This window comes from Dendrobates tinctorius, unplaced genomic scaffold, assembly GCF_039654945.1.
Source record: "Dendrobates tinctorius isolate UK_male_01 unplaced genomic scaffold, ASM3965494v1 ptg000348l, whole genome shotgun sequence".
Lineage (NCBI taxonomy): Eukaryota > Metazoa > Chordata > Amphibia > Anura > Dendrobatidae > Dendrobates > Dendrobates tinctorius.
In genome coordinates, this window is record NW_027362014.1 from 924,506 (window position 1) to 940,304 (window position 15,799).

The 15,799-nt window shown below is 50.8% G+C and overlaps 1 protein-coding gene across 5 annotated transcripts in view; it reads right to left on the bottom strand.

Moving 5' to 3' along the window:
• The window catches only part of PDE3A (phosphodiesterase 3A), a 454,441-nt gene that overhangs the window by 39,731 nt on the left and 398,911 nt on the right, over positions 1-15,799 (bottom strand). For 4 of the 5 annotated variants that reach the window (XM_073562348.1, XM_073562351.1, XM_073562350.1 and 1 more), the window contains 3 exons: positions 738-986; positions 290-435; positions 57-163 (listed from right to left, as the gene is read on the bottom strand). In XM_073562348.1, the coding sequence (XP_073418449.1) occupies positions 57-163; positions 290-435; positions 738-986 (502 nt within the window). Of the gene's footprint in view, positions 1-56; positions 164-289; positions 436-737; positions 987-13,083; positions 13,305-15,799 lie in introns of those variants that run through there. The other variant, XM_073562349.1, reaches the window with a different exon arrangement.

Here is a 15,799-nt window from a genome sequence, read left to right on the forward strand (position 1 = left end):
TGTCACCCATGAGGAGTGTGATGCGGCAGAGCTGCGCTGTCGTCACTTTGTCTCACCTTGTCTCCGCTTTGAGTTCAGGTGATTGCTGGAGGACACCATGGAGAAGGAGCGGCTCTTACCGATGCCCCCCGGGGGTCCGCTGGGCCATGTCTCTGTGTTGGCGCTGCAGCAAATCACAAGACAATTACATGGGTGAGAAAAAGTCACCTGCAGTAACAAACCCTCAGCTGTGAGAGCGACCTCAGCACCTGAGCCGCCCTTGAGCCTGGGGGGTGGGGGTCACACATACCTGGTGTCGGTGGGCTTGATGCTGCCGCTGCGTTCCCTCCGGCACGGCGCCGGTTCCAGGGTGGGTAAGCCGGTGGCAGAGGTGGTGGTGGTCCACGTGGAGGAGACTCTGCGCAAAAATCCTGATGGAAGACTTCTCCGTAATCGCTGAAAGGCAACACTCAGCACAATGAGACCTGCGCCAAGCACTGCGTCTACCCTAGTCACACCCAGAGCTGCAGGCACTGTACTGTCAGCAAGATCAGCTGTGAACGTAGGACAAAAGGTAACAGCAGGATAGTGAGGGCAGCTCTGGAGGTGACTGGAGGATAAGACACGATGTAACAGCAGAATAGTGACTGCAGCTCTGGAGGTGACTGGAGGATAAGACACGATGTAACAGCAGAATAGCGAGCGCAGCTCTGGAGGTGACTGTGTTTGGCTGATGCTGGCTCCGCTCTCGCCGTTACCTTTGGGATGGTCATCTTGTCGCCCTTCTCGGACCCTTCTTCTGAATCGGAGCAGGCGTACGTATCGCAGTAGTTCACTCTGGCCTTGTGGATCGGCTGGAAGTTCAGCTGTGTACTCAGGAGATTACTGACCGCTCGTAATGAAGTGCAGACATGGGGGGGCAACGAGGTGTCAGCGAGGAGGTCAGAAATGAGACCATGGGCCTCACCCATAACAGCGATATCTACATTGATGGTCGTACCTGAGGACTGGAAGGAGAAGAGAAAGTGAGACACAAAGAGGACAACGCAGATCTGTGCGTGACACAGGAGGTTATCATAGTGTCTACACGACCTGCAAACAGACAGGCAACATGACATTCTACGTGCAGTCACCACTAGGGGGAGCTCACAGCACACCGTGTATACAGCTCCCATAGAGATACATTATATCCGCAGTCACCACTAGGAGGAGCTCACAGCACATACAGCTCCCATAGAGATACATTATACATTCTACCTGCAGTCACCACTAGAGGGAGCTCACAGCACACAGTGTATACAGCTCCCATAGAGATACATTATATCCGCAGTCACCACTAGGAGGAGCTCACAGCACATACAGCTCCCATAGAGATACATTATATATTCTACCTGCAGTCACCACTAGAGGGAGCTCACAGGACACAGAGTATACAGCTCCCATAGAGACACATTATACATTCTACCTGCAGTCACCACTAGAAGGAGCTCACAGCACACAGTGTATACAGCTCCCATAGAGATACATTATACATTCTACCTGCAGTCACCACTAGAGGGAGCTCACAACACACAGAGTATACAGCTCCCAGAGATACATTATACATTCTACCTGCAGTCACCACTAGAGGGAGCTCACAGCACACAGTGTCAAGGTCAACATGTGACTGGACACAGCGCCTCCAGCAGGGCGAATTCATGACACACGTAACCCTGGATACAGCGTCTCCAGCAGGGCAAATTTAAATAATACCGGGACGTGCAGCCGGATACACTGCCTCCAGCTGGCGAATTTAAAAAGTACACGTAAAACTGGATACCCCGCCTCCAGCTGGCGAATTTAAATAATAAGGGGAAACACAGGAACAATTACAGTGTTGGGCCCTGTAATAGGAAATAGGGACGTGGAGACCTCCTAAGCTCCCCTGAGGAAGTGTCCCTGCACTCCTTACATTCCCTATACAGGCTCCGCACCTGTCGCCGCACGCGAACCTTATGCCCTGACTCGCCCTGAACCTAGTCCCTCGCTAGGGCATTGGCCGGTGCGGAAACTAATCCCACCACTGCACTAGATCACACATAAGGAAAGTCACAAACAGGGGAAATAGAAAACTTAGCTCTCTCTGTGCAAATGCTCCAGCACAAAGTCCAGCAACCGACTGCAGCCTTCCTCCTGAATAGCTGCACCCAAGTTCAGTCAGCGCTGCAAAGAACTCCCTTCAGTGACTCCTTCCACACCAGGACTCAGATTGAGCTGAGCAATCTCTCCAGCTCCTTCCACCACCAAGGTTGGTTGCAAATGAACAACTATCACCAACAATGATTGAATACCCTGAGACTCATTTATAGAGCCTCACACCTGATTTATAATTACAAATTAAACCTACCACTAAGGTGCGATACCACTCCCCACCACCGGGCAACTTAGAATGAAAGACACCACGTGTGATAATTCCAATGGCCACCGGGGGCAATCACGTCACACTTGCACTTGACAAAGTAAAAAAAAATCACTTTGTCAAATTTAAAACTGTCAGATCATGACACACAGTGTATACAGCTCCCATAGAGATACATTATACATTCTACCTGCAGTCACCACTAGAGGGAGCTCACAGCACACAGAGTATACAGCTCCCATAGAGATACATTATACATTCTACCTGCAGTCACCACTAGAGGGAGCTCACAGCACACAGAGTATACAGTCCCATAGAGACACATTATACATTCTACCTGCAGTCACCACTAGAGGGAGCTCACAGCACACAGTGTATACAGGTCCCATAGAGATACATTATACCCGCAGTCACCACTAGGAGGAGCTCACAGCACACAGTGCATACAGCTCCCATAGAGATACATTATACATTCTACCTGTAGTCACCACTAGAGGGAGGTCACAGCACACAGAGTATACAGCTCCCATAGAGATACATTATACATTCTACCTGCAGTCACCACTAGAGGGAGCTCACAGCACACAGAGTATACAGCTCCCAAAGAGATCCATTATACATTCTACCTGCAGTCACCACTAGAGGGAGCTCACAGCACACAGAGTATACAGCTCCCATAGAGACATATTATACATTCTACCTGCAGTCACCACTAGGGGAGCTCACAGCACAGTGTATACAGCTCCCATAGAGATACATTATACATTCTACCTGCAGTCACCACTAGAGGGAGCTCACAGCACACAGAGTATACAGCTCCCATAGAGATACATTATACACTCTACCTGCAGTCACCACTAGAGGGAGCTCACAGCACACAGAGTATACAGCTCCCATAGAGACACATTATACATTCTACCTGCAGTCACCACTAGAGGGAGCTCACAGCACACAGTGTATACAGCTCCCATAGAGATACATTATACCCGCAGTCACCACTAGGAGGAGCTCACAGCACAAAGTGCATACAGCTCCCATAGAGATACATTATACATTCTACCTGCAGTCACCACTAGAGGGAGCTCACAGCACACAGAGTATACAGCTCCCATAGAGATACATTATACATTCTACCTGCAGTCACCACTAGAGGGAGCTCACAGCACACAGTGTATACAGCTATAATAATAATAATAATAATAATTTTTATTTATATAGCGCCAACATATTCCGCAGCACTTTACAATTAAGCGGGGACATGTACAGACAATAAATTCAATACAAGTTAAGACAATTCAAACAGTGACATTAGGAGTGAGGTCCCTGCTCGCAAGCTTACAATCTACAAGGAAATGGGGGGACACAGTAGGTGAAAAATGCTTGTTAATTCAGGTCTGGCAATTATAATAGGGATTTTCATATAAAGCTTCATGATCCGGTCATCAGCCCGTGTGTTTAAGTGCAATAGACAAGTATCAGGGGCAGTTATCCTGTGCATGAAGGGTGTGGAGACAGATGCATAGTAGGGTGCAGATTCAGAATAATATTTGGAAGGAGGGAACAGGGCAAAGTTAGCTTGCTGGGTAGTTGATGTGGTAGGCTTGTTTGAAGAGATGGGTTTTCAAAGCGCGCTTGAATAGGTCAGGGCTAGGTATCAGTCTGATCGCCTGGGGAAGTGCATTCCAGAGAGCTGGAGCAGCACGAGAGAAGTCTTGGAGGCGGAGGTGCGAGGTTCGGATTACGGGGGATGTTAGTCTTAGGTCATTTGTAGAACGGAGGGCACGTGTAGGGCGATAGACAGAGATGAGAGAGGAGATATAAGGCGGTGCAGAACAGTGGAGAGCTTTGTGGGTGAGAGAGATGAGTTTATACTGGACCCTGTAGCGAATAGGTAGCCAGTGTAATGACTGGCACAAGATGGAGGCATCGGTGAAGCGGCTGGACAGAAATATGACCCTGGCTGCCGCATTCAAGATGGATTGGAGAGGAGAAAGTTTGGTAAGAGGGAGACCGATCAGAAGAGAGTTGCAGTAGTCCAGACGAGAATGAATAAGAGCGACAGTAAGAGTCTTAGCAGTTTCAAAGGTGAGAAAAGGTCGGATTCTGGAGATGTTTTTAAGATGCAGGTGACAAGAGCGACTGAGTGATCGGATGTACGGAGTAAAGGAAAGTTCAGTGTCGACTATGACCCCAAGACAGCGGGAATGCTGCTTGGGAGTTATGGTTGAATCATCCCATAGAGATACATTATACATTCTACCTGCAGTCATCACTAGAGGGAGCTCACAGCACACAGAGTATACAGCTCCCATAGACATACATTATACATTCTACCTGCAGTCACCACTAGGAGGAGCTCACTGCACACAGTGTATACAGCTCCCATAGAGATACATTATACATTCTACCTGCAGTCACCACTAGAGGGAGCTCACAGCACACAGTGTATACAGCTCCCATAGAGACACATTATACATTCTACCTGCAGTCACCACTAGGGGGAGCTCACAGCACACAGTGTATACAGCTCCCATAGAGATACACTATACATTCTACCTGAAGTCACCACAAGGGGGAGCTCACAGCACACAGTGTATACAGCTCCCATAGAGATACATTATACCCGCAGTCAGCACTAGGAGGAGCTCACAGCACACAGTGCATACAGCTCCCATAGAGATACATTATACACTCTACCTGCAGTCACCACTAGGGGGAGCTCACAGCACACAAGGTATAGAGCTCCCATAGAGATATATTATACCTGCAGTCAACCACTAGGAGGAGCTCACAGCACACAGTGTATACAGCTCCCAAAGAGATAAATTATACATTCGACATGCAGTCACCACAAGGAGGAGCTCACAGCACAGTGTATACAGCTCCCATAGAGATACATTATACACTCTACCTACAGTCACCACTAAGGAGGAGCTCAGAGCACAGTGTATACAGCTCCAATAGAGATAAATTACACATTGTACCTGCAGTCACCACTAGGAGGAGCTCACAGCACACCGTGTATACATCTCCCATAGAGATATATTATACATTCTACCTGCAGTCACCACTAGGAGGAGCTCACAGCACACAGAGAATATAGGTCCAATAGAGATACATTATACATTCTAGCTGAAGTCACCACTAGGAGGAGCTCAAAGCACACAGTGTATACAGCGCCCATAGAGATACATTATATATTCTACCTGCAGTCACCACTAGGAGGAGCTCACAGCACACAGTGTATACAGCTTCCATAGAGATACATTATACATTCTACCTGCAGTCACCACTAGGAGGAGCTCACAGCACACAGCGTATACAGCTCCCATAGATACATTATACATTATATCTGCAGTCACCACTAGGAGGAGCTCACACCACACAGCATATATAGCTCCCATAGAGATACATTACACACTCTACCTGCAGTCACCACAAGGAGGAGCTCACAGCACACAGTGTATACAGCTCCCATAGAGATACATTATACATTCTACCTGCAATCACCACTAGGGGGAGCTCACAGCACACAGTGTATATAGCTGCCAGAGAGATACATTATACATTCTACCTGCAATCACCACTAGAAGGAGCTCACAGCACACAGTGTATATAGCTCCCATAGAGATACATTACACAATCTACCTGCAGTCACCACTAGGAGGAGCTCACAGCACACAGTGTATATAGCTCCCATAGAGATACATTACACATTCCACCTGCAGTCACCACTAGGGGGAGCTCACAGCACACAGTGTATACAGCTCCGATAGAGATACATTATACACTCTACCTGCAGTCACCACTAGGAGGAGCTCACAGCAAATAGTGTATATAGCTCCCATAGAGATACATAATACATTCTACCTGCAGTCACCATTAGGGGGAGCTCACAGCACACAGTGTATACAGCTCCCATAGAGATACATTATACACTCTACTTGCAGTCACCACTAGGAGGAACTCACAGCACACAGTGTATACAGCTCCCAGAGAGATACATTATACACTCTACTTGCAGTCACCACTAGTGGGAGCTCACAGCACAAAGTGCATACAGCTCCCAAAGAGATACATTATACACTATACCTGCAGTCACCACTAGGGGGAGCTCACAGCACACAGTGTATATAGCTCCCATAGAGATACATTATACATTCTACCTGCAGTCACCACTAGGGGGAGCTCACAGCACACAGTGTAAATAGCTCCCATAGAGATACATCATACATTCTACCCGCCGTCACCACTAGGGGGAGCTCACAGCACACAGTGTATACAGCTCCCAAAGAGATACATTATACACTCTACCTGCAGTAACCACTAGAGGGAGCTTACAGCACACAGTGTATATAGCTCCCATAAAGATACATTATACATTCTACCTGTAGTCACCACTAGGGGGAGCTCACACCACACAGTGTATACAGCTCCCATAGAGATACATCATACATTCTACCTGCAGTCACCACTAGGGGGAGCTCACAGCACACAGTGTATACAGCTCCCTTAGAGATACATTATACATTCTATCCTCAGTCACCACTAGGGGAGCTCACAGCACATGGTGTAGACAGCTCCCATAGAGATACATTATACATTCTACCTGCAGCCACCACTAGGGGGAGCGCACAGCACACAGTGTATACAGCTCCTAAAGAGATACATTACACCCGCAGTCACCACTAGGAGGAGCTCACAGCACACAGTATATACAGCTCCCAGAGATACATTATACATTCTACCAGCAGTCACCACTAGGGGGAGCTCACAGCACAGTGTATACAGCTCCCATAGACATACATTATACATTCTACCTGCAGTCACCACTAGGAGGAGCTCACAGCACACAGTGTATACAGCTCGCATAGAGATACATTATACATTCTACCTTTAGTCACCACTAGGAGGAGCTCACAGCACACAGTGTATACAGCTCCCATAGAGATACAATATACATTCTACCTGCTGTCACCACTAGGGGGAGCTCACAGCACACAGTGTATACAGCTGCCATACAGATACATTATACATTCTACCTGCAGTCACCACTAGGGGGAGGTCACAGCACACAGTGTATACAGCTCCCATAGAGGAACATTATACAATATACAAGCAGTCACCACTAGGAGGAGCTCACAACCCACAGTGTATATAGCTCCCCTAGAGATACATTACACACTCTACCCACAGTCACCACTATGAGGAGCTCACAGCACACAGTGTATATAGCTCCCATAGAGATACATTACACACTCTACCTGCAGTCACCACTAGGGGGAGCTCACAGCACACAGTATACACAGCTCCCATAGAGATACATTATACATTCTACCCGCAGTCACCACTAGGAGGAGCTCACAGCACACAGTGTATATAGCTCCCATAGAGATACTTTATACATCCTACCTGCAGTCACCACTAGGGGGAGATCACAGCACACAATGTATACAGCTCCCATTAGAGATACATCATACATTCTACCCCAGTCACCACTAGGAGGAGCTCACAGCACACAGTGTATACAGCTCCCATAGAGATACATTATACATTCTACCCGCAGTCACCACTAGGAGGAGCTCACAGCACACAGTGTATACAGATCCCATAGAGATACATTATACATTCTACCTGCAGTCACCACTAGGAGGAGCTCACAGCACACAGTGTATACAGCTCCCATAGAGATACATTATACATTCTACCTGCAGTCACCACTGGGAGGAGCTCACAGCACACAGTGTATACAGCTCCCATAGAGATACATTATACATTCTACCTGCAGTCACCACTAGGGGGAGCTCAAAGCACACAGTGTATACAGCTCCCATAGAGATACATTATACACTCTAACTGCAGTCACCACTAGGAGGGGCTCACAGCACACAGTGTATACAGTTCCCATAGAGATACATTCTACCTGCAGTCACCACTAGGAGGAGCTCACAGCACACAGTGTATACAGCTCCCATAGAGATACATTCTACCTGCAGTCACCACTAGGGGGAGCTCACAGCACAGTGTATACAGCTCCCATAGAGATACATTATACATTCTACCTGCAGTCACCACTAGGGGGAGCTCATCTCACCTTAGAGATGATTTTGCTATTTTTGCCCTCCTTGCAGTGACACATGTATCACTGAGGGGGGAGCGGTGTTGCTACTTTGTGTCAGTGCTTAGTTATTTCCGCACATTACTGCGGCTGAGGTTTCTCATTTTTGGCAAAGCAATAAAAGACCAAAAAACCTCAGAAGTCAATGACGTTTCAGTAAACTTTTGGCCTCGTCCAGATGGTGGCGCTGCACTCATCAGGTATCGGATGTAATGTAAACATTTCACAAATACAGATGGAAGGAGCCATGGGCAAAGACACGCCCCTCTGTACAAGTGGTATAGAGAACTGAAGACATCTACAGAGAGGAAACCGTGCACATGAGGACTGCAAGGACCGCAGCTCTGGAGGTGACTGGAGGATAAGACATTATGTAACAGCTGGATAGTGAGTGCAGCTCTGGAGGTGACTGGAGGATAAGACACGATGTAACAGCAGAATAGTGAGTGCAGCTCTGGAGGTGACTGGAGGATAAGACACGATGTAACAGCAGAATAGTGAGTGCAGCTCTGGGGGTGACTGAAGGATAAGACACAATGTAACAGCAGAATAGTGAGTGCAGCTCTGGAGGTGACTGGAGGATACGACACGATGTAACAGCACAATAGTGAGTGCAGCTCTGGGGGTGACTGAAGGATAAGACACAATGTAACAGCACAATAGTGAGTGCAGCTCTGGAGGTGACTGGAGGATAAGACACGATGTAACAGCAGAATAGTGAGTGCAGCTCTGGAGGTGACTGGAGGATAAGACACGATGTAACAGCAGAACAGTGACCGCAGCTCTGGAGGGGACTTCTGGTTATCAGGACTTCACTTCTTATACTGTCTCTTTGTAGACCGTCTTGCTCACAGTTTGCGGTTGTAGTCAGGGTGCTTGGACAATGGCCACCCTTTCAGGTGATCTATGGGGGTCCGCATTCTCCTGCTCTTTGGGGTCAGTCCTGTAATGTAATCTCTGATTTCTGAGCCTCATCGTTAGTACAATTATTTTCCCACTAGATGGCGATCTCCTGACAGGAAAGCCGAAACTAAAGTCCCCAAAGTTCAGACCTCCCTCTGCACCTCCATGTTTACCAGAAATGAAGACGTAGCAAATCCTCAAAGCCAGAATGGGGTCAGACAAAATACGAGGAGTCGGGTCCTGTGTATATCCCAAGTCTGCCCCCAAATGTCCGAATACCTGCCCCAACAGATGTCCTGAAGTCTGCCCCCAAATGACCGAATACCTGACCCAACAGATGTCCTGAAGTCTGCCCCCAAATGACCGAATACCTGACCCAACAGATGTCCTGAAGTCTGCCCCCAAATGTCCGAATACCTGCCCCAACAGATGTACCGAAGTCTGCCCCCAAATGCCCGAATACCTGCCCCAACAGATGTACCGAAGTCTGCCCCCAAATGTCCGAATACCTGCCCCAACAGATGTACCGAAGTCTGCCCCCAAATGTCCGAATACCTGCCCCAACAGATGTACCGAAGTCTGCCCCCAAATGTCCGAATACCTGCCCCAACAGATGTACTGAAGTCTGCCCCCAAATGCCTGAATACCTGCCCCAACAGATGTCCTGAAGTCTGCCCCCAAATGCCCGAATACCTGCCCCAACATATGTACCGAAGTCTGCCCCCAAATGCCTGAATACCTGCCCCAACAGATGTCCTGAAGTCTGCCCCCAAATGCCCGAATACCTGCCCCAACATATGTACCGAAGTCTGCCCCCAAATGCCCGAATACCTGCCCCAACAGATGTCCTGAAGTCTGCCCCCAAATGTCCAAATACCTGCCCAAACATATGTACCGAAGTCTGCCCCCAAATGTCCGAATACCTGCCCAAACATATGTACCGAAGTCTCCCCCAAATGCCCGAATACCTGCCCCAACATATGTACCGAAGTCTGCCCCCAAATGCCTGAATACCTGCCCCAACAGATGTACCGAAGTCTGCCCCCAAATGTCCGAATACCTGCCCAAACATATGTACCGAAGTCTCCCCCAAATGCCCGAATACCTGCCCCAACAGATGTACCGAAGTGTGCCCCCAAATGTCCGAATACCTGCCCCAACAGATGTACCGAAGTCTGCCCCCAAATGTCCGAATACCTGCCCCAACAGATGTACCGAAGTCTGCCCCCAAATGTCGAATACCTGCCCCAACAGATGTACCGAAGTCTTCCCCCAAATGCCCGAATACCTGCCCCAACAGATGTACCGAAGTCTGCCCCCAAATGTCCGAATACCTGCCCAAACAGATGTACCGAAGTCTGCCCCCAAATGTCCGAATACCTGCCCCAACAGATGTCCTGAAGTCTGCCCCCAAATGCCCGAATACCTGCCCCAACAGATGTCCTGAAGTCTGCCCCCAAATGCCCGAATACCTGCCCCAACAGATGTCCTGAAGTCTGCCCCCAAATGTCCAAATACCTGCCCCAACAGATGTCCTGAAGTCTGCCCCCAAATGCCCGAATACCTGCCCCAACAGATGTCCTGAAGTCTGCCCCCAAATGTCCAAATACCTGCCCAAACATATGTACCGAAGTCTGCCCCCAAATGTCCGAATACCTGCCCAAACATATGTACCGAAGTCTCCCCCAAATGCCCGAATACCTCCCCCAACATATGTACCGAAGTCTGCCCCCAAATGCCTGAATACCTGCCCCAACAGATGTACCGAAGTCTGCCCCCAAATGTCCGAATACCTGCCCAAACATATGTACCGAAGTCTCCCCCAAATGCCCGAATACCTGCCCCAACATATGTACCGAAGTCTCCCCCAAATGCCCGAATACCTGCCCCAACAGATGTACCGGTGTGCCCCCAAATGTCCGAATACCTGCCCCAACAGATGTACCGGTGTGCCCCCAAATGTCCGAATACCTGCCCCAACAGATGTACCGAAGTCTGCCCCCAAATGTCCGAATACCTGCCCCAACAGATGTACCGAAGTCTGCCCCCAAATGTCCGAATACCTGCCCCAACAGATGAACCGAAGTCTGCCCCCAAATGCCCGAATACCTGCCCCAACAGATGTACCGAAGTCTGCCCCCAAATGTCGAATACCTGCCCCAACAGATGTACCGAAGTCTTCCCCCAAATGCCCGAATACCTGCCCCAACAGATGTACCGAAGTCTGCCCCCAAATGTCCGAATACCTGCCCAAACAGATGTACCGAAGTCTGCCCCCAAATGTCCGAATACCTGCCCCAACAGATGTCCTGAAGTCTGCCCCCAAATGCCCGAATACCTGCCTCAACAGATGTCCTGAAGTCTGCCCCCAAATGCCCGAATACCTGCCCCAACAGATGTCCTGAAGTCTGCCCCCAAATGTCCAAATACCTGCCCCAACAGATGTCCTAAAGTCTCCCCCAAATGCCCAAATACCTGCCCCAACATATGTACCGAAGTCTGCCCCCAAATGCCCGAATACCTGCCCCAACAGATGTCCTGAAGTCTGCCCCCAAATGTCCAAATACCTGCCCCAACAGATGTCCTAAAGTCTCCCCCAAATGCCCAAATACCTGCCCCAACATATGTACCGAAGTCTGCCCCCAAATGTCCGAATACCTGCCCCAACAGATGTACTGAAGTCTGCCCCCAAATGTCCGAATACCTGCCCAAACAGATGTCCTGAAGTCTCCCCCAAATGCCCGAATACCTGCCCCAACAGATGTACTGAAGTCTGCCCCCAAATGTCCGAATACCTGCCCCAACAGATGTACCGAAGTGTGCCCCCAAATGTCCGAATACCTGCCCCAACAGATGTACCGAAGTCTGCCCCCAAATGTCGAATACCTGCCCCAACAGATGTACCGAAGTCTTCCCCCAAATGCCCGAATACCTGCCCCAACAGATGTACCGAAGTCTGCCCCCAAATGTCCGAATACCTGCCCAAACAGATGTACCGAAGTCTGCCCCCAAATGTCCGAATACCTGCCCCAACAGATGTCCTGAAGTCTGCCCCCAAATGCCCGAATACCTGCCCCAACAGATGTCCTGAAGTCTGCCCCCAAATGCCCGAATACCTGCCCCAACAGATGTCCTGAAGTCTGCCCCCAAATGTCCAAATACCTGCCCCAACAGATGTCCTGAAGTCTGCCCCCAAATGCCCGAATACCTGCCCCAACAGATGTCCTGAAGTCTGCCCCCAAATGTCCAAATACCTGCCCAAACATATGTACCGAAGTCTGCCCCCAAATGTCCGAATACCTGCCCAAACATATGTACCGAAGTCTCCCCCAAATGCCCGAATACCTGCCCCAACAGATGTACCGAAGTCTGCCCCCATAAATGTAACCAGGCGCCATCTCCTGCTCAGTGGAAGCCCCTGATCTTGTGGCTATTGACAGTATACCCCATCACTGTGCATATGTTGGTGAAGTAGTACAGATTACGGCTATGTTAGAGGGGGATTAACCATTTCACTTCCAAACTGATAACCTTCCTGGTCAAGAAGGGGTTAGTAATCCAGTTCTTGGTTTGTGGCCCTCAAATGAATGCATGCAGGTGCTCCAGGGGCCACACATTATGTGATGTATCTGGCTCTTCCTTACCTGGAGCCCCTGCACTCTGGACATAATGAATGACGGCTCACCCAAATTCCGGGCCCTGGGGTCCCCGCAGCCTGGGCAGCCCCGGTCAGAGTGCCCATTGCCCGTCCATGTGCAAGGTGACGACTGTGGGAACTATGTGCTGTAGTAGCGCAGAGCCGGGGCGGCCGCCCTCACACCCGCTTCCTCTTTTCTGCTTCGTCCTGACACTTTTATCGCCCTCCGTAGTTTATAAGGAGTCGAGGAAGGGAAGTAAATCAGGACGCAGCAGTGTCCGGGGCCCCGGAGGGGCCACTGTGAGATGTGCACAAGGACCCGGAGGGGCCACTGTGAGATGTGCACAAGGACCCGGAGGGGCCACTGTGAGATGTCCACAAGGACCCGGAGGGGCCACTGAGAGATGTGCACAAGGACCCGGAGGGGCCACTGTGAGATGTACACAAGGACCCGGAGGGGCCACTGTGAGATGTACCCAGGGACCCGGAGGGGCCACTGTGAGATGTGCACAAGGACCCGGAGGGGCCACTGTGAGATGTGCACAAGGACCCGGAGGGGCCACTGTGAGATGTGCACAAGGACCCGGAGGGGCCACTGTGAGATGTGCACAAGGACCCGGAGGGGCCACTGTGAGATGTGCACAAGGACCCGGAGGGGCCACTGAGAGATGTACACAAGGACCCGGAGGGGCCACTGTGAGATGTACCCAGGGACCCGGAGGGGCCACTATCAGACATACACAGGGGTCTGGCGGGACCACTATCAGACATACACAGGGGTCTGGTGGGGCCACTATCAGACATACACAGGGGTCTGGTGGGGCCATAATCAGACATACACAGGGGTCTGGTGGGGCCACTATCAGACATACACAGGGGTCTGGCAGGGCCACTATCAGACATACACAGGGGTCCGGCGAGGCCACTATCAGACATACACAGGGGTCTGGTGATGCCACTATCAGACATACACAGGGGGCCGGCGAGGCCACTATCAGACATACACAGGGGTTTGGAGAGGCCACTATCAGACATACACAGGACTGCGGCGAGGCCACTATCAGACATACACAGGGGTCTGGCAGGGCCACTATCAGACATACACAGGGGTCCGGCGAGGCCACTATCAGACATACACAGGGGTCTGGCAGGGCCACTATCAGACATACACAGGGGTCCGGCGAGGCCACTATCAGACATACACAGGGGTCTGGCGAGGCCACTATCAGACATACACAGGGGTCTGGCGAGGCCACTATCAGACATACACAGGGGTCCGGCGAGGCCACTATCAGACATACACAGGGGTCTGCTGGGGCCACTATCAGACATACACAGGGGTCCGGCGAGGCCACTATCAGACATACACAGGGGTCTGGCGGGGCCACTATCAGACATACACAGGGGTCCGGCGGGGCCACTATCAGACATACACAGGGGTCTGGTGGGGTCACTATCAGACATACACAGGGGTCTGGAGGGGCCACTATCAGACATACACAGGGGTCTGGCGGGGCCACTATCAGACATACACAGGGGTCTGGCGGGGCCACTATCAGACATACACAGGGGTCCGGCGGGGCCACTATCAGACATACACAGGGGTACGGCGAGGCCACTATCAGACATACACAGGGGTCTGGCGGGGCCACTATCAAACATACACAGGGGTCTGGCGGGGCCACTATCAGACATACACAGGGGTCTGGTGGGGTCACTATCAGACATACACAGGGGTCTGGTGGGGCTACTATCAGACATACACAGTGGTCCGGCGAGGCCACTATCAGACATACACAGGGGTCTGGTGGGGCCACTATCAGACATACACAGGGGTCCGGCGAGGCCACTATCAGACATACACAGGGGTCCGGCGAGACATACACAGGGGTCTATCAGACATACAAAGGGGTCTGGTGGGGCTAATATCAGACATACACAGGGGTCCGGCGAGGCCACTATCAGACATACACAGGGGTCTGGTGGGGCCACTATCAGACATACACAGGGGTCCGGCGAGGCCATTATCAGACATACACAGGGGTCTATCAGACATACACTGGGGTCCGGCGAGGCCACTATCAGACATACACAGGGGTCTGGTGAGGCCACTATCAGACATACACAGGGGTCTGGTGAGGCCACTATCAGACATACACAGGGGTCTGGTGAGGCCACTATCAGACATACACAGGGGTCTGGTGAGGCCACTATCAGACATACACAGGGGTCTGCTGAGGCCACTATCAGACATACACAGGGGTCTGGCGAGGCCACTATCAGACATACACAGGGGTCTGGTGAGGCCACTATCAGACATACACAGAGGCCTGGTGAGGCCACTATCAGACATACACAGGGGTCTGGTGAGGCCACTATCAGACATACACAGGGGTCTGGCGAGGCCACTATCAGACATACACAGGGGTCTGGCGGGGCCACTATCAGACATACACAGGGGTCTGGTGAGGCCACTATCAGACATACACAGGGGTCTGGTGAGGCCACTATCAGACATACACAGGGGTCTGGTGAGGCCACTATCAGACAAACACAGGGGTCTGGTGAGGCCACTATCAGACATACACAGGGGTCTGGCGAGGCCACTATCAGACATACACAGGGGTCTGGTGGGGCCACTATCAGACATACACAGGGGTCCGGCGAGGCCATTATCAGACATACACAGGGGTCTATCAGACATACACTGGGGTCCGGCGAGGCCACTATCAGACATACACAGGGGTCTGGTGAGGCCACTATC